The 23543-nt window shown below is 44.4% G+C and overlaps 1 protein-coding gene across 2 annotated transcripts in view; it reads left to right on the forward strand.

Annotated features, from left to right (window-relative positions):
• Positions 1-23543, forward strand: part of SPOCK3 (SPARC (osteonectin), cwcv and kazal like domains proteoglycan 3) — a 545564-nt gene that overhangs the window by 487145 nt on the left and 34876 nt on the right. For both annotated transcript variants that reach the window (XM_068278829.1, XM_068278830.1), the window contains exon 7: positions 11359-11478. In XM_068278829.1, coding sequence (XP_068134930.1) covers positions 11359-11478 — 120 coding nt within the window. The remainder of the gene's footprint in view (positions 1-11358; positions 11479-23543) is intronic.

Raw genomic sequence — 23543 nt, forward strand, 5'->3', positions numbered from 1 at the left:
TGTCATGCTGGTGGACAGTTGAGATTTTACAAGCACCAGGGGGGACAGTTAAATTTGGGAGGTGGCCTGGAAGGTGGTGGAGGTGACATCACTAAGCAAATTCCAGATAGATTTCATGCTAAAAGCTATTGGGAATCAGCATCCAGTATATGGGCAGGCAACAGATCTCTGTCTTGGTTGATCTGCCCATAAATCGCTATATGTATAGGCAGCTTAATTTTCTCATACACTGAGAAGACAAATGTAGATGGCAGATTTCTGGGGCCATATGCAATTCACTTTTTCTCCAAAGTTTTCTCCTAGGTGATAATTTCACACCTTAGCAATAAAATGCCTTTTAAAGTGGAATGAAACCCAGCATTTCTTCTTTGCTCTAATAGATTATTTACAGCATATTATATACAACCAGCATTTTTTTTTTTACTAGAACAGTATTCAAAGGGTTAAACACAGGCCTTAGAAACTCCCCTGCAGGGAAAGCTGGACGAATCCGAACTAGAGATAATGTTATCTTATGTTTAACCTCCCTGGCGGTATGAATCGTGCGGCTGCGCGGCCGCGGGAGGGTTTTTCCTCACTTTTTTTTTTTAGCATGTAGCTAGCCTAGCGCTAGCTACATGCTTCCCCCCTCCCCGCGGCGTCCGCCCGTCCCCTCCGATCGCCGCGATGCTTGCCCATAAGGAAATCCCGTTCTGAAGGGGAATTCCTTGAGGGCTTCCCCCGTCGCTATGGCGACGAACGGAGTGATGTCATATCCGTCGCCGACGTCGTGACATCACAGGGAATCCCGATCCACCCCATAGCGCAGTCTGACACTGATTGGCCAAGCTGCGCAAGGGGTATGCGGGGGGGGCATGTATCGCGGCGGGTAGCGGCGGCGATCGCAACAAACATGCAGCTAGCAAAGTGCTAGCTGCGTGTTTGAAAAAAAAATGATGCAAATCGGCCCAGCAGGGCCTGAGCGGCACCCTCCGGCGGCTTACCCCGTGTCCAGCACGGGGTTACCGCGAAGGAGGTTAATTGCATCAAGTGAGAAATGTAAACAAACCCTTCTCTGACACTGCAAACTCTCCTGAAGACATTGAAACAATCAGAAAGCATTTCTGCTTACGTTAGAAGATGAATAAAGCAGTTATGAATAAAATGCAAAGTCAGCTTTCAGAGAAAAAAAAGTGTACTTTGGGAATATATAATTTCTAAATGAATAATAATACTTATGCACAAAAGCAAATATGATAACTGTATGTCATATAAAAAGTAGGAAAACATGTTTTATTGAATATTATGTAAGGGTTTTATACCGCTTTAAGCCACCAGCAAGCAAGAAAATACTCAGAATAATTTTGACAGAAATTAATGCAGAGTGCTAAAAAGTTGTTTTAATCAAAAGATGAAAAATTATCTTCTAGGGGAAAATTTTGGCGAAAAGTGTAATTGCATAAGGACATATTTCCTATATGTGCTAAAGCCACCCCTCAACTTCCCCCGTTGAAGGGGTACAAGCATTAGCCACTGTGTTTTTACACAAGCCTAGTGCTTTTTTTGACCAAGGAAAGCAACCAGCCGAGGTCCTGATGGACCACCCCGAGTGGAGTCTGGTTCACTGTCTCCACCTGCTGCCAGTGGTCGGTTTCCCCTAGCAACCCACCTTAGTGAGTAGACCTTTTGCTTAATTATTTCCACAAATTGTGTTACTTTGACATACTGCACCATTGGGCTCCCATTTTCTCTCTTGTATCTTTTGCTCCAGGGTGCTCACACACCCCATCCACTTTGAATTGCATATGGAGGAAGTTCCCAAAGCATGGTGCCTAGGGGTAATATTTGATTATTCTCTCATTTATTCCTCACAGTAACTCCCTAACCAGCTCCTGTCATCTCCAACGCAAAAACATATCCCGCATCCGACCTTTTCTCACTCAGGACACTACTAAAATGTTAGTACATGCTCTCATTATATCTTACTTGGACTACTGTAATATATTGCTTGGTGGACTACCAATGAACCAACTGGCACCCCTCCAATCTGTACTGAACTCGGCTGCTCATCTCATCCAGCTCTCTTCTCGGTCTTCCTCTGCTGCTCCTCTCTGTCAAGCTCTTCATTGGCTGCCAATTACCAAGAGGATTAAATTTAAACTCTTAACCCTAACCTACAAAGCTCTCCACAATCTCTCTCCCCCATGCATCTTGTCACTAGTTTTCAGATACCAACCCAACTGCAATCTCCGATCGACACAGGAGCTTCTCTTGTCCTCCTCTAGCATTACCTCCTCGCACTCACATATACAGGACTTCTCACATGCCACACCCCTCCTCTGGAATGCCCTTCCACAGCACATGCGTCACTCTCCAACCTTGGAAAACTTTAAACGCTCACTCAAAACTCACTTTTTCTGAAAAGCATACGCTCTAACTTAGACCATTCCACTTCACCCTCTAAAGTTTTACTCCTCACTAGAAAACCTTAACAGGCACTTTGCTTTTATGCATACCACAGACCTTCCCAATTCTTGTTTCTCCCCATTCCTTTAGATTGTAAGCTTGCAAGAGCAGAGCTCACCCCTTATGTGTCTTGGATTTTGTTGTTCATTTCATAGCTCAAACTCTGTTATACATTTTATACATCATGTTACATCTGTCATTGTAACCACCAGTTCAGTATTTTGTACCAGTGTCCATATTTGATGTATATCATTGTCTGTATCATTATGTACCCCTTGTTTGTTTACCTACTTTGTACAGTGCCACAGAATATGCTGCCGCTTTATAAAATAATAATAATAATATTCATAATAATGTGGACCCCGGAGTCCATATATATCACTTACAGATCTAAAATATTTATTACTGTAACGGTCTTGTGTTGTAGCTCAGATGTCTGATTATGTGGTGATCTGCACAATCACCAATAATGCAGACGCTATACCTGATTATGTGTGATCTGCAGAATCACCAATAATACCAGTATAGCAGACAAGGAGCTAAGTGTGTAGTGATTAGGTGCAACCGCAACTTTAATAGTTTAATGAGACCTCACCAGAGGGGCTGGTGAGGTATATCAGTACACTGACCGTGCACTAAGATACAAGCTCCAGCAAGCTGGAGAAACAATACTGAAAAGGCTGAATCTCCCGAGGAGCGAGTGATTCAGAATGTACTGCAGCCAAGTGAACACCCGAGGAGCGGGTGACTCAGACTGTACTGCAGCCTAGGAGAACCGCTTCATCAGAGGAGCTGGTGGAGCTAACACCTCACCAGTGGCGAGGGCCCACTGGTGAGTAGAATGGTCAGGCAGGCAAGGTACGGCAACAGAGAGGTAAGTATCGGTACAGAATCGTGAAGCAGGAGAGTAAACGGTAATCAGGCAGAGGTTCAGCAACAGGAAGGTATGTATCGATACAGAATCGTGAGACAAGAGAGTAGTCGGTAATCAGGCAGAGGTTCAGCAACTAGAAAGGTACGTATCGATACAGAATCATGAGACAAGAGAGTAGTCCGTAATCAGGTGTGAAGTCCTTGGCATCAACACCTCGGAACTAGTCTAACAAATAAACAGTAGCAAAGTAGCAATATCCTAGACTAGGTGTGAAATCCTTAGCATCAACACCTGGGATCTAGTCTAAGGTCTGAGCGCTAACACGCAAGTATTCACGACAACAGACAGCGTGTGAATGAAGCCCGGAGGCTTAAGAAGCAGAGGAGACCTCACTGGCACGCCCCCCTCCATCAGCCAATCCTGGGTGCCGTGGGACTCCTCTGACATCAGCCGACCAGCAGGTCAGCTGACGGGCTTCCTTCCCGCATAAAGGTCCTGTCTGTGCGCGCGCCCGTGCGAGGCAGCGACCCCCTGCACAGATGAATGCCCCGTTCCCGGCGTCCCAGACGCCGGACGGATGGCCACATGGAGGCAGCTGCGGCGGCGGTGCTGTTCGCCACAGCTGCCTCGTGTCTTACAATTACAAACCCTACACACCACAGACAGCAGACAAGTCCTTGTTTTTTGTTTTATTAGTACACACATTTTAGTTACTATGCAAATTTTTACACAGGCTTGAATTAAATACTATGAATTTGATTTGCAAAGGTTAGAGAATAGTGGTAACCCCTGGAGAACATAAATCATCCAGCAACCTTGGACTTGTTCTAAAGTAACAAATGTTTTGCATCATTTCAAAAAACTGAAAAGATAGTATATAACTACAGTCATATGCATATATTTACAGTTAGAACTTTAAAAAAAAAATGTGGGTTGACCTGGATTCATTAAAGTGAACCTCCAGACTAAAAATTGACTCAGCAGCACTGAAAAGGCTTGGTGTTTCTTTAACAGTTTCACAACATCAGAACTTTGTTTCTCTTATACAAGCCTCATTTTTAGCTGCACAGGAGAAAACTGCCCGGGCATTTTTCCCCTGATGCTGTGCAAAGCATGATGGGATTTCTGATGTTGTTGTTCTCGTTCTGCTGTTTTGGTGCAATTTTTTTTTTTAGATTCTTAATTTGACATTTGAAGCCTAGCGTGTGCAGCTGGGAGGGGTAATCAGGATGCAGGGCAGTTGGAACTGTGTCTTATGCTCTCTGTCACCTCCTTTCAACCAAAAAGATGGCTGCCCCCATGACAAAGATGGTAGCCCCCATGAATCACAAACATTTGCCTGTTCTTTTAAAACGGGGTGGGCAAAAAATTATATTACCTATCTATTCTAATTAACATAACTAATGTAACTTAATGACAGTATGTTTGTTTAGGCTGAAGTTCCCCTTTAACTGTTTCACAGCATCAGAACATTTTTTCTCTTATACAAGCCTCATTTTTAGCTGCACAGAAAAAAACTGCCCTGGCATTTTTCCCCTAATGCTGTGCAAAGCATGATGGGATTTCTGATGATGTTGTTCTCATTCTGCTGTGACAGTATGTTTGTTTAGGCTGAAGTTCCCCTTTAACTACTTCGGCCTCGTGGACGTACTAGCTACGCCCAGGAGGCCATGTGCGCGTCCGTGTGCTCCCGCGGCCGATCACGCACATGCACCGGTGTTCCCGGCCCGCAGTTCGTTAGCCAGGTGCCCGATCACTGATGCTATGGTGCCCGATCACTGATTCCTCTCCTCCGCAGAAAAACCGACAGCTTCTCTCGGGAAGCTTCACTTTTTCTGGCTGTTGCGTCCCCCATGCGTCTCTCTAAGCGTATGCTACGCTTTGAGTGACGTCATGTAAACAAACTCATGGCTGCCATCTTGTGGCCAAAAAGTAAAACTACAACTAAAAGTAAAAAAAATAAAACCCAACACACATTTACATTAGAAATCTACTGTTTACATCCCACCCTCCCAAAAATACCCAAATAAAATGTTTAATATAAAAAAAACATTACAATAAAAAAAACATGTAAATATTTACCTAAGGGTCTAAACTTTTTAAATATCAATGTAAAGATGAAATATTTCTATATATTTTTATTTTAAACTTGTAAATAGTGATAGATGCAAAATGGAAAAAATGCACCTTTATTTCCAAATAAAATATTGTCGCCATACATTGTGATAGGGACATTATTTTAATGGTGTAATAACCGGGACATATGGGCAAATACAATACGTGAGTTTTAATTATGGAGGCATGTATTATTTTAAAACTATAATGGCTGAAAACTGAGAAATAATGAATTTTTTCCGTTTTTTTCTTATTCTTCCTGTTAAAATGCATTTACAGTAAAGTGGCTCTTAGCAAAATGTACCCCCCAAAGAAAGCCTAATTGGTGGCAGAAAAAACAAGATATAGATCAGTTCATTGTGATAAGTAGTGATAAAGTTATAGGCTATTGAATGGGAGGTGAACATTGCTCGGATGCATAAAGTGAAAACGACTGAAGGCTGAAGTGGTAAAGGGTACCTAAACTGAGAGGGATATAGATGTTTCATTTTAAACAATACCAGTTGCCTGGCAGTCCTGATCTCTTTGGATGCAGTAGTGGCTGAATCACAGACCTGAAACAAGCATGCAGCTAATCCAGTCTGACTTCAGTCAGAGCACCTGATCTGTCAGGCAACTGGAACTATTTTAAAAGGTAAAATCCATATCCTTCTCAGTTTAGGTTCCCTTTAAAGTTAAGTCCCTACTGTGACTGTAGGCATGTAACTACAAAAGCAAAACTCTAATTAAAAAACTTTTCTGCAATCCATGCTTTGTTGATATAACCCAGACAAGAATTGCAAATTGTACTGCCAAACAGCAGACACATTTTAGTATGTTTTCACCGCTAATCTCCAACCTTAGTTAAGCAAACTTTATCTACAGACATTTTTTTTTATAAAATGTGTCTGAGTATAAGCCTATAAGCCTTTTGTTTCCTTAAGTTTTGTCTGTAACAACGATGATTTAATAGTTTAAAAAATTGGTTTGAGTAACCAGAATGCCTTCAGTTCATGTTAAGGGCTGCTTGACTGTTTTGAAGAGGAATGTACCTAATTAAGTATGCATTTCTGATTACTGCATAACCTACTGCAACCTTTGGTTCTTGTCTTCTGTCATTAAGTATTCATTTGTCAGTCTATCAAGTAAAATTACAGTTTTAATAGATCTAAATTACTGTTAATGATTTTAAGAATGGAAATTAAAGGTTAAAGGAGCCCTATCTGTTAAACTTTTTTTAAATCATAAAACCTAATATTATTTAGCTATGTGTTTATCTTAAAAGCTAAGCTTGTTCGCTGGGTACAGACATAACATGCAGGAACCGTTCAATCACCCTCAAGAGGTCCCATCCACCAGATGCACTGCAAAGAAGAGTACTCAGCTTGGTTAGACAATCCCCCTTGTACTAAGGGGTGAAGTGGTAGGGACTAAACAGATGCACAATGAGCACTGAAATTAGTCTATATTATTATCCATTAAGTCTCTTGAAATGCCAGGGAAACGGTGTATGGGTGGGATGGAAAAATGTCAAGCTTCATAATTATGATCCGGTGGATCTCTTGATTTTTTGTAAATATAGGATGTTGTAGGAAAGACTGGCCCAGTTGCAGGTTTACTCCAGGTTTGAAAAAGCACACAGGTTGTCCATAACTGCACTATTCTTTACTATGGGTGGATTGGTTAAACTATAATTTCTTATACAAGTGCTGTTATTCCACTATTGCATTAGGTTTTCCTTGGAAGATTTGAGATGATGTTTAACCACTTGCTTACTGACTGCTAAGCCCCTTAAGGACCAGAAAATTTTTTTCTACAAAACGAGGAGTGACACTGTGATTGGCTAACAGTGATCATGGGTCCTGACCAAGATTCGGAGCTCTGCTGTCAAAGTGAATGCAGAGCAAGCGGGCTGCAGTGTAGCAGTATCAGTGAGAATGGGGTACACAAGTTGAAATCTATGCCCTGGTAGTTCAGAAGCAGTCAATAAAGATTAGCTTTTTTACATATAGAACTAGTGTGAATTGTCACATTTAGGGTGTTTTTTCATGCATAGTCACTATTCAACGAAAAGCCAATGATGATTCCTGTAACAAACACTGCTTGTGTGCTCTGAGCTCTGTAAGAGACTAAAAGTCGGTATCGAGGAGTCGGAGCAATCTTGGGTACCTGGAATCGGAGTTGGTGGTTTCATAAACTGAGGAATTGGAGTCGGATGAATTTTGTATCGACTCCATAACCTTACGCTTGCTTGAGGTGTGTGATTCAGATTCTACTGTAGTCAAAAAGATCAGCAGGACTGTCAAGCAACTGGTATTGTTTAAAAGGAAATAAATATGGCAGCCTCCATATAACTTTTGCTTCAGGTTCCCTTTAAGCTAGGAATGCATGGGTCAGGACAACTGTAGTGAGAGGTATATGGAGGCTGCCATATTTATTTCCTTTTAATCAATACCAGTTGCCTGGCATCCTTGCTGGTCTAATTGGCAACAGTAGTGTCTGAACAACATCAGAAACAAGCATGCAGCTAATCTTGCCAGATCTGACAATAATGTCAGAAACACCTGATCTGCTGCATGCTTGTGTAGAGTCTATGGCTAAAAGTATTAAAGGCAGATGATCAGCAGGATAGCCAGGTAACTGGTATGGCATAAAAGGAAATACATTTGGCAGCCTCCATATTCCTCTCAGTACAGTTGTCCTTTAACCAGACCATTCAGACATTAGCTAGCTATGACTAAAGAGTGAGTGTATGCTGATACCCATGAGCAGATATGCCTTTGTCCGGAACTGTTTGATAATAAAGATTGGACTTTTTGAATCTCACAGTTAAGCAGACTTCCTTTCCATTGTTACTATTGGCTTGGCTGAAGCTAGTCCTTCTCCTGTCTGATTGGTGGTGTGGTGGGCGGCGTTTCCCCTCCGTTTCTTACATTCAGACATTTTACTGAATCAGACCTGAATCAATTTTAGGGCCCATTCACACTTACAAATGCAAAACGCTAGTGATTAGCGTTAGCATTTTGTGCCAGCGATGTTTATGCAATCATAGCCTACAGATCACATTTTTGTGTTTTTTGAGTGATCTTGATTAGCGATTCAAATACATTGCAATCGCAATTGCTCAAGATATGCTAAAAATGCTGCATGTAACGCACTTTGTGTCTAGCACGAAACGTGAATCACCGATGACTGCAGCAGTGAGATCACAGCCATAAAGTTAAAATTGCACTAGCACTTTAAAATCCACTTGATGTCGATTTGATGATTAGCGGTAAACGCCCGCTAATTGCCTGAGTGTGAATGGGCCCTTAAAGTTCTGGATTCGATTGACCAACTGCATTGTTTTCTTGTTTTGCTAATTGCCTCTATAGAATTAAAGTCAATGGGAAACATTATAAAAAAGACTAAAAGCCAGATACTTACCTAAGGAGAGGGAAGGCTCTGGGTCCTATAGAACCTTCCTTCTCCTCTCCTGGTCCCCGTTACAGCGCAGGATCCCCTGTACCAGTATTCAACCAATTCAATCCAACACTGCTGTGTCCACTCCCGAAGGGAGGCTTCAAAAGTCTTCAGGAGCCCAAGTGCACCCATACCGAGTATGCCCTCTCTTGCACATTTGCGAGTGCGCAGTATGGCGCCACCTGTGTTCAGGAGGACTCAGCTCCTGAAGGCTTCTGAAGTCCCCCACAGCGGGGGATTCAAGCGGAGGAGCTGCCGCCGCAACAAGGGCACAGGGAGAGGAGAGGGAACGCTATATAGAACTCAGAGCCTTCCATCTACTTAGGTAAGTATCTGGCTTTTTTTTTTTAGAACGATTCCCATTTACTTTAACTGTGCACTAATTGACATGTGTGATAATGCAATAGATTGCTTTTCTATTGGCAGTTTCATTGAACAAAAAAAAGCAAGCCTAAATATATTCCCATTCCAATAGGACTAGCTTTTGTGTTTTTTGTTCCACAATAATTTAAGTGAAAAAATAAACTGTGCCAAATTATAAGATAAACCTTGGAAATAACTAGGTATGAAGCAACATATCCTTTGTAAAATGGTACAGTTTTTCATTTTTTTTCTTTCCTAAGGGAAAAGCTAGGCTTAATATATTTTTAAACTCTACCAAGACTGTGTTTTTTTTTAATCAAGCTGACTCCTTCTAAAATGAATTTGACAGGCTATGTACTATAATTCATTTTATTTGTTCTCTATATCACAAAACTGTGTGTAAGAATTTGACAGTATGTCAAGCAAAGTTGAATAACAGAATTCATGTGCACCAACTGGAGAAAGAAAACAGTTTTTATTGGGTGAACAAGTGAAAGCCTGAGGGTTGAAATTCCGTTGTTCTTAAAATACCACGAAAATTGAGACGACACTCTTATACAGCCAGTAACATACTGTTTTGTAATATTTATTGTATTATTTTGAAAATAAATTGATTGTGTATTAAAACCTTGACATTTAATTAGTTACACTTCATTGCTCAATGTCTTGTGAAACTAAAAAATGTTTTTTATTCTACTTTCCCTAAATACTAATACTAAAGTGAAGATAGTAAAAGGAAAGAAATGTATTTTTTAACTTTGTATTTTGGATTTTAACACAATGTGAAGTGCTTACAGTGCTTTATTTTTAATTTTTTTTCTTGAGTTTATACAATTCAATAAAATATGAAATATTGTTGACATTTTTAAAGGGGCTTTTTTTGGGGTGGAAAGCAAGGAATATTGCAGTAGATGTATCAAAACCTGTTCAAGTAATATTTGTGCAAATCTGTTGCAGAACTTTAGCATGTGCCCAGATCAAGGATTCTGATTTAGTAATCTGAGCAAATGCTCCATATTGTACATGTTTTGCAACAGTTTAGCTCTGATTGTCCTTGCTCTGGTTTTGGAAAAATAGAACCCCATTGCTCTTCGATGACTAAAAGGGACTAGATGTAAATAGTGAAAACTTTGCTGATTGATTTGTATCCATACAATAATTTTTTCTAAGCTTTTCAATAATAATTTAATGTAAATAATATGACTGTTGTGTGTAAATAACACTTTATTCTAAGTTTATTCAAGTGCAAGAAGGAAATAAGGCAAGAAGAATGTTTTGGACATGAAAGTGCAGTTTTGCTAACATTTTCTTGCATGAAAAACAAAGATTGTCAGTGATGGGAAATTTGGGCGCCCCAGGCACGCAGTAAATTTCAGGCACTGGGGCTGTCCACAATGTCAGTATTTCAATGGGTGTCTATGGTGGCGCCTGGAAAACTGCATTTCATGAGGTTGAGTGGTTACATTAACCATGGAGGGTGAGTGGTTATGGTTAGGCATGGGGAGGTGGTTAAGGTTAGGTATTGGTAGTGGGAGGATTCAGTGTGTGAATAGGGTTATGTATAACTATAGAAATATATCAGTATGTGTCACTAATATTTTTCTATCCCCATTTTCACTTTATTAGTAGCGTATAGGTAAATTGACTGGTATTCTACTCTCGCATTTGCTGGGCACTCAAATTTCCCTGGCACCCCTTTTTTTCATGTGTGCCAATTAGGCCAGTTATTAAACTAATTCGCTGTTGTGTGTTCACGTGTGAAGCAAGTATGTATAATATGTAGCTGTTGTTGAATTTTTCTGTTTAGCTCCTTTTTTATCACCTTTGCAACTGACTTTTGCAACGGTTTCAAGTTTGTTAAAACTGGTGTTTCAAAACCTAATTTCTACACTTTTTTTTATTAAATAAGTAAAGATAATGGAAGAAAAATTGTTATATTTAAAACTGATTAAAATTTAAAAAATAACATTTCTTTAAGTACGTTTTATATGCAGGTTTGCACAAACAGTGTAGTTAATTCATGTTAGCAACTATGGCAAACCATTTACTGTGTTATATATTACTTTCTTTTTCTGTTCTGGTGTATAAAACCTCAGAATGTCAATGTTTCTCTCCCTTAGTGTGCACTGATCAAGAGTTCAGAGAAATAGCAAACCGACTAAGAGATTGGTTTAAAGCACTTCATGAAAGTGGATTCCAGAAAAAGAAGACAAAATCAACCTCAAGACCAGAAAGAAGTAGTAAGTATTTTTGGCCTAGCACATGTATAAAAAATGAATTGATTGTGGTAATAGAAGAGCTAGAATAAAAAGCCATGTCCTGGAACACCCTCGGTGTAAAGGTGGTTTAGGATTACATGCTAGCTTATTGCAAAACAGCTCAGCTGGCCTAATTATCGAATTGGAATAAGTCTCCATTTAGTAGAAGTAGAAAAGCAAATTAAGCCGATCTCTTTGGCAAATCTTTTATGAACTCCTCTTTCACTAGTAACTCCAACAAACGTCATACGTTTTTCATTAAAACTTAAGCATAGAAGTAGAGAAAAAGGTTTATTTTGTCTCCAAATTTCCCTTTTTGGATGGAAATCCAAGATAACTTTCATTTTTGAATCTGCCCTGGGAAATGTGGCATTTACTGTTTGGTACGGTAGAAAATTAAGAACAGTTGGTGATCTCGGTTGGAAATTAAAACATTTCAAGGCATCAATTTCTTTTTTATAAAATGTTTTGAATCACATCTCCAGAGCATAGTGAACCAGGGTTATTACAAGCTTGGGACTAGCATTTTTTTCTGCTGTAAAGAAATGAGAGACTGAAAACCTGTTAGAGACTTAGCACATAAACTGACAATACAGGTAAGAAGCAGTAAGACACACAATGCCAAGATCATAGTCCAAGTAATAGAAGTTCATGTGATTCTGTGAGCAGGATGCATGATCAGGTAGAATACACAACGAGGGTTGGCCCTGCCAAAGGCTTACAATCGAAAGGGAGGGGTGGTGGCATTATAGGGGGAGAGGGACAGGACACAATATAATAAAATATTTACAGAAATGTGAGAGGTGTATACTCACTTTTGTGAGATACCGTATGTACACTTCTAGGCGGCAATTCTAATGTGGTCCACCCACCTCATGCTACCATCTAGCAATACAGAAACACACTCCATCTTGGGGGGAAAGGCTACAATATTGGAAGCTAAAGTTCCTCCTAGTTTAATAAATGTTAGCCCCCCACCTTTTCTTAACTTTGTAACTATACAGTGGTGTGAAAAACTATTTGCCCCCTTCCTGATTTCTTATTCTTTTGCATGTTTGTCACACTTAAATGTTTCTGCTCATCAAAAACCGTTAACTATTAGTCAAAGATAACATAATTGAACACAAAATGCAGTTTTTTTTTTTTTTTTAACCAGAAAAAAGTTTATTCAAACAAAACAAAAAGGACACATATCGTACAGTGAAACCAGAGGTTACATTTGAGAAGCAGTCTTCTTATGGGGGTACAAATGTGGTAAAGTTGGGTCTATGCAGTTACATGCATAACAGATTGTGTTATAAAGGGAGGCACACATTGCTCCAGAGGAGCACTTATTTAAAGAATAATCACATAGGTTAAATAATATAAGAGATGGAACATTCAAAGGGGAACAAACCATTGCTCATATTGTACCACATCGCCACTGTCTAGGTGCGTGTATAAACCAACAATTAAGAATAAAAAGAGAGGGTACATACGAGCTTATATAGTGTAATTTTAGGCTTGTATAAAGGTTTCATATTTGGAGCTCATTTTCTATCTTTCCAGACATCCCAGATTAAGTGGAATTGCTTTATTCTGTTTCTGTGTGTATAAACCAATTTTTTGAAGGGAAGGCCTTTATCTAGACGTTGAATCCAGCAAGAGAGCAGGGGGGGGTTAGGTGACAGCCAGTGCAAAGCAATTTCTTGCCGAGCGGCAAATAGCGTCTCTCTCATTAACATTTTGGTACATGCTCTTATTTCTTCCTCATCGATTATACCCAAGATGCATAAAAGGGGGTTGAGGGTAGTTGGGCAGCCCATACGGTCATGTAGGAAATTTACAGTTTGGGTCCAAAAATCTGCCACCGGGGGGCATTCCCAAATAAGGTGGTAAAATGTAGGAGCACTATATCCGCACTTTGGGCAGACGTTTGTTGCTAAGGGGTTGTATTTTATCATTCTACTAGGGGTCAAGTAGGCCTGATGGAGTATATAGAGTTGAGTGGCCCGGTCTTTAACATTGAGAGATACTCTCTTAACTGCTTCCAGAGCGTCTACCCAGTCCTCCGTATCTAGAGTCATACCTGTGGCCTCCCATTTTTCTTTAGAGCCTAAGGTTCTGTCGTAGGCAGAGCGCTCTATCATTTCTTTATATAGAGTTCCTATTAAGTGTTTTTTAGGCCCATCTGCTATTGTGTTAAGTACTGAGTCTGGCTCAATATGTACTGGGTCCTTCTTAAACTGACTGTAAAATGCGTGCTTCAATTGCAGAAAACGGAAATAGTAAGGTGAAAGTGCAGGGCATTGGTCCACCAGTTTAGCGAAGGGGATAAGTTTCCCGTGTTCTACTATTTGGCCTAAGTAGATTATACCCATTTTAGCCCATAGGTGAGGGTCCGGTACAGAGGTAAATTCCTTCAGGTGTTGGTTATGCCAAAGGGGCGTGTGAGCATCAAAGCTAAAGGATTTATATAGGCCTCCGGCACGGCGCCAAATCATTAGTGCCTGCGTAAGAATTGTATTAGGCATCTTACTAGCAGGTATCTCCTCTCTGAGGAGATCGTGGGCAACACAATCTTTAAACAGATCAGAGCTATATCCCAGTGCTTCAGGGTTATATAGGTTCCCCGTGGAGAACCAGGATGAGATGTGTTGCATTTGGGATGCTAAGTAATAATGCTGCAAAGAGGGCAGCGCCAGACCTCCCTGACCATTTGGGTTTATAAGTATAGTGTATTTAATTTTGGCCCGTTTGTAATTCCAAATAAAAGAAATTATTATAGTTCTAAGCCGTTTAAAAAAGGACATGGGAATGTATACCGGCGAATGATGCAGAACATATAACATCTTAGGTAAAAGTATCATTTTGACCAAGTTAACGCGGCCGACGACCGTTAAGTATAATTTGGACCAGGCCCTGCACTTTGCCTGTACAAAGGGTATAAGTGGATAGACCTCAGCTTGTAGATATAACCTAGGGTCTGAATGGATCTGAACACCAAGGTATTTGAAGGACTGAACGGCGAGCAGCGGGAGGTCCGACAACTGGGACGTAGCTGGAGGGGAATCTAAGTATAGGAGTACTGACTTGGCCTTATTCAGTAGAAGACCTGAATAATGCCCTGATTCTGTAATGGTGTCTAGAGCGTTGTGCAACGATTCAGCAGAGTCTGCTAAATAAAGAATGGTATCATCCGCATAGAGGCTAATTTTCTCTTCTGTGTGCGGTGTACAGAAGCCATGTATTGAAGGGTGTGCTCTTATGCGGCAGGCGAGGGGTTCCACTGCTAAAGCATATAGTAAGGGGGAGAGCGGGCAGCCCTGTCTAGTACCCCTGCCCAGAGAAAAAGACTCGGAGATCCATCCATTCGTACATACCCTTGCCTTGGGGTGATGGTAGAGAATTTGAACCCACTTGCAAAAAGTGTCTCCAAAGCCAAACCTGGCAAGGACCGCATTGAGATATGGCCACTCGACAGTGTCGAAGGCTTTTGCCATATCGAGTGAAGCTACCACTCTTTTCCCCATATTGATGTGTCTAGCTTGGATGTTTATCAATAAGCGGCGAATATTCATAGCAGTATTTTTCCCAGGCATGAAGCCCGTTTGATCGGGGTGTATCAGTGAAAGAATAACTGTGTTGAGTCTGTTGGCGAGTATTTTTGCTAATATTTTAATATCCGCAGTCAAAAGAGAGATCGGACGGTACGAGTCGCATAGCAGCGGGTCCTTGCCAGATTTAGGGAGTATAATAATTAACGCCTCCATCAGTGATGGTGGTAGTTCGCCCGTTTCAAATGCGGAGTTGTACATTTCTAAAAGGAGGGGTGTAATGTTATCCATATATTTTTTGTAGACTTCAATGGGGAGACCATCCAGACCAGATGCTTTTTTAGATGGGAAACCAGCAATGGCCATACAGATCTCATCTAGTGAAATTGGGGCGTCTAGGGCATTAGCTTGGTCAGGAGTAAGCCTAAGTAATGTAATTTCCGATAGAAAGATCTCCGAGTCTGTCTGGTTTGTAGTGGTATGGCTGGCATACAGGGCTGAATAGTATTCATAAAAGGTTTTGTTTATATCTTCACAACCTGTTACTTGAGTACCGTTCAGGTCTTTTATGTGAGTAATAACAGGTGGGGAGGTGTATACTTTGCTTATTTTGGCAAGGAGCGTGCCCGCCTTCTCCCCCTGTTCGTAAAAGTTTTGCTTGTTAAAAAACAATTTGCTTTGAGTTATTTCCTCTATTAACTGTTTATGTTTTCTCTCAGCTACTCGCCATTCATCCAGCAATTCAGTCGAGGGGTTGGTGATATAGTGCTTTCTAGCTGTTTCAGCCAATGTTATAAGCTCTCTTTCTTTGTATTTAGAGTCTGATAGTGGTGCTCAGCAGAGCTCGAATATTCGAGTAGCTCGAATATTCGAGCTCTTTTTCAGCTATCCGAGCTCGGTATTCGAGCTCCGAATAGCTGTAGCTATTCGAATGGGCTATCCGAGTACACTCGAATAGCCCATTCACTATTCGAGCTATTCGAGCAAACGGCGCTATTCGAGCTCGGTACCGAGCTCGAATAGCGTCATAGCCCAGATTGATGTCCTTAGAGCCAATCAGAGGGCTCCCAGGCCCTCTGACGGCAGCCAATCACAGAGGGGGACCCTGGCCAGCCCCTACCCTATAAATAGCGGCCGCCATGTTCCGTTTCTCCATGCTTGCCTGAGACTTGTACAGAGAGAGAGTTGCTCCTTTGTGCTTTGGCTTAGCAAGTGCTCTATTGTGATCATTTACCTAGCGTTTTTGCTCACCTACACCTGCCATATACACCTATATTGTTGTTAGTTAGATAGACATTGTATTTTAGTTAGTAGCTTGTGTGTTACATTAGAGACAGGCAGCTGCTGCAAGCTTACAGGTTTAGGCCTCAGGGGGGCCTTGCCTCTGTGGGCAGCTGTCCTCTGTTTATTTCTCTCATCTATACCAGTATTTCTGCTGTCCTTTACTAATAGTATTGTAGTTATACTGTACTAGGAGTAGGACACTCACTGACTGTCACTGTTTATAGGCTACTAGCTAGCTCCTGCGTGTGTGCACTCACTCACTGTGTGTACATACTACACACACTCTATTTCCTTCTGATTACTGATAGATTATTGTTAGTTAGTTGTACTTACTGTTACTACTTACTCTTACTGTACTAGGAGTCTAGGACACTCAGTCAGACAGTCACTGTGTTCATAGGCTACTAGCTCCTGCGTGCGGTCACTCACTGTCTGAGTGTACACACACCACCCACACTCTATTTCCTTCTGATCGCTGATTGATTATTGTAATTAGTTAGTTCTACTTACTGTTACTACTTACTCTTACTGTACTAGGAGTCTAGGACACTCAGTCACTGTGTGTTCATAGGCTACTAGCTCCTGCGTGCGGTCACTCACTGTCTGAGTGTACACACACCACCCACACTCCATTTCCTTCTGATCGCTGATTGATTATTGTAATTAGTTAGTTCTACTTACTGTTACTACTTACTCTTACTGTACTAGGAGTCTAGGACACTCAGTCACTGTGTTCATAGGCTACTAGCTCCTGCGTGCGGGCACTCACTGTCTGAGTGTACACACACCACCCACACTCCATTTCCTTCTGATCGCTGATTGATTATTGTAATTAGTTAGTTCTACTTACTGTTACTACTTACTCTTACTGTACTAGGAGTCTAGGACACTCAGTCACTGTGTGTTCATAGGCTACTAGCTCCTGCGTGCGGTCACTCACTGTCTGAGTGTACACACACCACCCACACTCCATTTCCTTCTGATCGCTGATTGATTATTGTAATTAGTTAGTTCTACTTACTGTTACTACTTACTCTTACTGTACTAGGAGTCTAGGACACTCAGTCACTGTGTGTTCATAGGCTACTAGCTCCTGCGTGCGGTCACTCACTGTCTGAGTGTACACACACCACCCACACTCCATTTCCTTCTGATCGCTGATTGATTATTGTAATTAGTTAGTTCTACTTACTGTTACTACTTACTCTTACTGTACTAGGAGTCTAGGACACTCAGTCACTGTGTTCATAAGCTACTAGCTCCTGCGTGCGGGCACTCACTGTCTGAGTGTACACACACCACCCACACTCCATTTCCTTCTGATCGCTGATTGATTATTGTAATTAGTTAGTTCTACTTACTGTTACTACTTACTCTTACTGTACTAGGAGTCTAGGACACTCAGTCACTGTGTGTTCATAGGCTACTAGCTCCTGCGTGCGGTCACTCACTGTCTGAGTGTACACACACCACCCACACTCCATTTCCTTCTGATCGCTGATTGATTATTGTAATTAGTTAGTTCTACTTACTGTTACTACTTACTCTTACTGTACTAGGAGTCTAGGACACTCAGTCACTGTGTGTTCATAGGCTACTAGCTCCTGCGTGCGGTCACTCACTGTCTGAGTGTACACACACCACCCACACTCCATTTCCTTCTGATCGCTGATTGATTATTGTAATTAGTTAGTTCTACTTACTGTTACTACTTACTCTTACTGTACTAGGAGTCTAGGACACTCAGTCACTGTGTGTTCATAGGCTACTAGCTCCTGCGTGCGGTCACTCACTGTCTGAGTGTACACACACCACCCACACTCCATTTCCTTCTGATCGCTGATTGATTATTGTAATTAGTTAGTTCTACTTACTGTTACTACTTACTCTTACTGTACTAGGAGTCTAGGACACTCAGTCACTGTGTGTTCATAGGCTACTAGCTCCTGCGTGCGGTCACTCACTGTCTGAGTGTACACACACCACCCACACTCCATTTCCTTCTGATCGCTGATTGATTATTGTAATTAGTTAGTTCTACTTACTGTTACTACTTACTCTTACTGTACTAGGAGTCTAGGACACTCAGTCACTGTGTGTTCATAGGCTACTAGCTCCTGCGTGCGGTCACTCACTGTCTGAGTGTACACACACCACCCACACTCCATTTCCTTCTTATCGCTGATTGATTATTGTAATTAGTTAGTTCTACTTACTGTTACTACTTACTCTTACTGTACTAGGAGTCTAGGACACTCAGTCACTGTGTGTTCATAGGCTACTAGCTCCTGCGTGCGGTCACTCACTGTCTGAGTGTACACACACCACCCACACTCCATTTCCTTCTGATCGCTGATTGATTATTGTAATTAGTTAGTTCTACTTACTGTTACTACTTACTCTTACTGTACTAGGAGTCTAGGACACTCAGTCACTGTGTTCATAGGCTACTAGCTCCTGCGTGCGGGCACTCACTGTCTGAGTGTACACACACCACCCACACTCCATTTCCTTCTGATCGCTGATTGATTATTGTAATTAGTTAGTTCTACTTACTGTTACTACTTACTCTTACTGTACTAGGAGTCTAGGACACTCAGTCACTGTGTGTTCATAGGCTACTAGCTCCTGCGTGCGGTCACTCACTGTCTGAGTGTACACACACCACCCACACTCCATTTCCTTCTGATCGCTGATTGATTATTGTAATTAGTTAGTTCTACTTACTGTTACTACTTACTCTTACTGTACTAGGAGTCTAGGACACTCAGTCACTGTGTGTTCATAGGCTACTAGCTCCTGCGTGCGGGCACTCACTGTCTGAGTGTACACACACCACCCACACTCCATTTCCTTCTGATCGCTGATTGATTATTGTAATTAGTTAGTTCTACTTACTGTTACTACTTACTCTTACTGTACTAGGAGTCTAGGACACTCAGTCACTGTGTGTTCATAGGCTACTAGCTCCTGCGTGCGGTCACTCACTGTCTGAGTGTACACACACCACCCACACTCCATTTCCTTCTGATCGCTGATTGATTATTGTAATTAGTTAGTTCTACTTACTGTTAATACTTACTCTTACTGTACTAGGAGTCTAGGACACTCAGTCACTGTGTGTTCATAGGCTACTAGCTCCTGCGTGCGGTCACTCACTGTCTGAGTGTACACACACCACCCACACTCCATTTCCTTCTGATCGCTGATTGATTATTGTAATTAGTTAGTTCTACTTACTGTTACTACTTACTCTTACTGTACTAGGAGTCTAGGACACTCAGTCACTGTGTTCATAGGCTACTAGCTCCTGCGTGCGGGCACTCACTGTCTGAGTGTACACACACCACCCACACTCCATTTCCTTCTGATCGCTGATTGATTATTGTAATTAGTTAGTTCTACTTACTGTTACTACTTACTCTTACTGTACTAGGAGTCTAGGACACTCAGTCACTGTGTTCATAGGCTACTAGCTCCTGCGTGCGGGCACTCACTGTCTGAGTGTACACACACTAAATTTACTTGTGATTACTACTGATTATTGTAACTGCTAGTTGTACTTCCTGACTGTTACTACTTACTTACTGTACTAGGGGACACTCACTCAGTCACCTCACCAACCAACCCACTCCATTAAAGTACCCCACTTTTCACCCGCCCTTTTAAAAAACTTTTGTCTATACGCCCAAAACATTGAAGATGTCTGGAAGTGGCAGCCAGCGCGGTTTGGGCAAGGGGAAGGGCAGCAAGGGAATCAGGAGGAGAGGGAGCAGCATTGTGGCAAGCCGCGGCCGCGGGCGCGCCACCATGCACAGTTCCGCAGCAGCAGCGTCAGTGGCTAACATTCCTCCCATAGCCACTGGCCGTGGACGCCTTGGGCGCCGCCCAGCAGGAGCATCTGCAACTCACGCTGCAGAGACACAGCAGCAGCAGCGTGTAGCACCTGCTCCCATTTTCCTCCAGCCGGGTCGGAAACGTCCCATTGAGGAAAAGGATGCAGACACTGTGGTGCAACTCATGACGGAGGATGAGCAGCCCGCCATCAGCTCTGCATCCGAGGCCTCCACCCTCACCACCACCACCACCCCTGTTCGCAGCAGCCGCCCAGCAGGGTCTGGGGAGGAGGCCAGTTCACCGTCACTCGCCGACCTGTCATTCAGCAGTCTTTTGACCCCAGGCATCATGAGTAAATTGTCTGCTGTTGTTGGCGATCTTGAGGAGGAGATGCTGATGGGCACTTTGGGGGATGAGGGATTGGACAGCAAGACTGTGGCGACAGTCAAGCAGCCCATCCATGCATCAGGAGAGGAGTTTGGGGGGTCCTCATCCCAGCAGGACATGTTTCAGGAGGGGGAGGATGATGATGACCCGGTGACAGACAGAGACTGGGTGCCACCACCTCCAGGGGATGTCGTCCTCAGCAGCTCTGAGGAGGAGGAGGAGGATGCGCTTGTGGGCCTTGCAAGGAGGCGCAACATTGCAAGCATTGGCAGCGTCCCACACCCTGCTGGTGTCTCAGGCTCAGCAGCAGCAGCATCAGCCAGTACCACCACCAGCCGCACCCAAGCCCCCCCCCCCAACCACCACAGGGAGACAGGCAGCAGCGCTTCCATGCCGTAGGGGGATGTTTAAGTCACCAATCTGGCGATATTTCACCATGCCCACTGTGTACAGCAAGTACGCCACTTGCAACCACTGTCAGCAGAAGTTGAGCAGAGGTGCAGACCCCTTAAAGTTCTGCACCAGCTCGCTCATCAACCACCTTGCGGCTAAACATTTCCACCAGCATGAGGAGTTCCAGAGGCTGAAGGCATCTGGTGCTGGCAGTGGCACCACACCCATCACTGCACAGCCTTCAGCAGCAGCAGCAGCAACAGCAGCCACCCGCCCTCCTGCTCCTCCAGCAGCACCAGCAGGAGTGCGGAAACGCACTGCTCCTCCCCCCTCTGCAACTCCTGCCGCCGACACTGAGGCCTGTTCTGGCAGCCAGTCCTCAGTGGCCTCCTCTGCTGTGTCTGCTGATTCCCGTGTCAGCAAAAGGCCACGCCAGAGCCTTTTGAGCGAGTCCTTCCAGGGGGTGGTTAGGGCTCTGCCTCCCAGCAGCCGTCGCGTGCGGCAGCTGAACGGCTTGCTGGCACGGGCCATGTGCTCCCAACTCCTGCCGTACACGCTCGTGCAGGAGGGGAGCGACATTCGTGCGCTGCTTGCTTGCGCAGCCCCAGACTGGCAGCTCCCCAGCAGACACTTTTTCTCCCGCAAGGCCATTCCTGCACTGCACCGCTTTGTGATGGCCAATGTGGAGCGAGGGCTGGAGCACACGGTTGGTGAAAGGGTCCACGTCACCATGGACTCCTGGAGCAGCCGCTTCGGGACAGGCCGCTATCTGTCCTTCACTGTCCACTGGGTCAGCTTGGTGGAAGGGGGTGAGGATGGGAGAGCAGCAGCGGGCACAGCAGCAGCAGCAACACAGTGGGTGGTGCCACCCCGCAGGCTCAGGGGAACTGCAGCAGGTTCCTCCGATCCTCTGCCATCCTCCGGCACACCTGGCCAAACCCCCCGCCTCAGCAGCAGCGTGAAGGCCCGCCACTGCCAAGCGCTGCTGCACTTGGTCAGCCTTGGGAAGACCAAGCTGACGGCAACCCATGTGTTGGCCAAACTCCAGGAGCAGGAGAGGATTTGGCTGACCCCCAGAGGCCTCAGAGTCGGAGAGGTGGTGGCCGACAATGGGGCCAATCTGGTTGCCGCAATACACAGGGGAAACCTGACCCACATCCCCTGTCTTGCCCACGTGCTGAACCTGGTGGTGCAGAAGTTCCTGCGCACCTACCAGGGGATGGGCGAACTGCTGGAAACGGCAAGGAATGTTGTGCGTCACTTCCGGCGCTCGGCTGCAGCCTGTGCGAGCCTGGAAGACGTGCAAAAGGAGCTGGATCTGCCACGCCATCGGCTGATCCTTGACGTTCCGACTCGCTGGAACTCCACCCTGGCGATGTTGGAGCGTCTGGTTGAACAGAGGCACGCTGTCAAACAGTACCTTGCCCTGGCCACTGTTTCCGCAGCTCTGAGAAGGGACAAGACCAGCAACTTCCCGTCCATCGTCCCCGATGATGACTGGAGGCACATGCAGCAGGTGTGCTTAGTGCTGGCTCCCTTCCTGCAGGCCACAAACATGGTGAGCAGGGACCATGCTATGGTCTGCGAGTGGGTGCCCCTGGTTTCTCTGCTGAACAGGGCCCTCGATGCTTTGCTGGAACAGGGAGCGGCAGCCTTGGACCAGCAGGAGCGGCAACCAGCTGCGCAGTCCACCTCTGAGGGGGAGGAGGAGGAGGACTTGGTGGAGGTCCCTGACCTGGCTGCTGATGAGGGGGATCAGCACAGCGCAGCTGAGTTGGTGCGGGGGTGGAGAGAGGATGAGGCGGCAGAGGAGGAGGATGAGGACAGCACTGACGTCGATGTGCCAGCAGACGTGGCCCGCCTCTTCCCAATGGCAGCGCACATGCTGACGTGCCTGCGCAGGGACCCCAGGGTGATCCAGATGAAGCAGAGGGAGGACATCTGGATCAGCATGATGTTGGACCCACGCCTCAAGGGGAAGTTGAGCCAGTTCCTGCCGCCTGCAGGAGGAGACCCAGCGCAACAAATAAGGAGCTTGCAGCAGGCCCTTGTTGAGCGCTTGGAGGAAGCCTTCCCCCAGCCTTCCACCCCCACTGTCCAGCAGCCAGCACAGAGGCAGCAGCAGGTGCCTGCATCCAGCAGCAGCAAGCGCCCCACAGACCTGCTGTCTCTCAGCCACGAGCTCTACAGGACTGTAGAGGCTCCGGCAGCAGTGACTAGAGAGGAGATGCATGCAGCAGCATCCTCCTCCGGTCACAGCCAGCGCCTGACCCGCATGGTGGCTGACTACATGGGGTCGTACAGCGGGCTTGACAGCGATGCCCCTGTTGATCCCATGGAGTATTGGGTCAAGCGCATGGAGATCTGGAGCGAGCTGGCGCAGTACGCCCTGGAAGTGCTGTCCTGCCCCCCTTCCAGCGTGCTGTCCGAGCGCTGCTTCAGTGCAGCTGGTGGCGTGGTCACCGAGAAACGCTCACGTCTGTCTCACAAGTCTGTGGACAGACTGACGTTTCTCAAGATGAACCAGGCGTGGGTGGAAGGCGAGTTCCTGGCCCCTGTTGTCGGCGAGAGGGGGACATGAACTGGCTGCCGGAACCATCGTTAATGTGC

Source organism: Hyperolius riggenbachi, chromosome 1, assembly GCF_040937935.1.
Source record: "Hyperolius riggenbachi isolate aHypRig1 chromosome 1, aHypRig1.pri, whole genome shotgun sequence".
Classification (NCBI taxonomy): Eukaryota; Metazoa; Chordata; class Amphibia; order Anura; family Hyperoliidae; genus Hyperolius; species Hyperolius riggenbachi.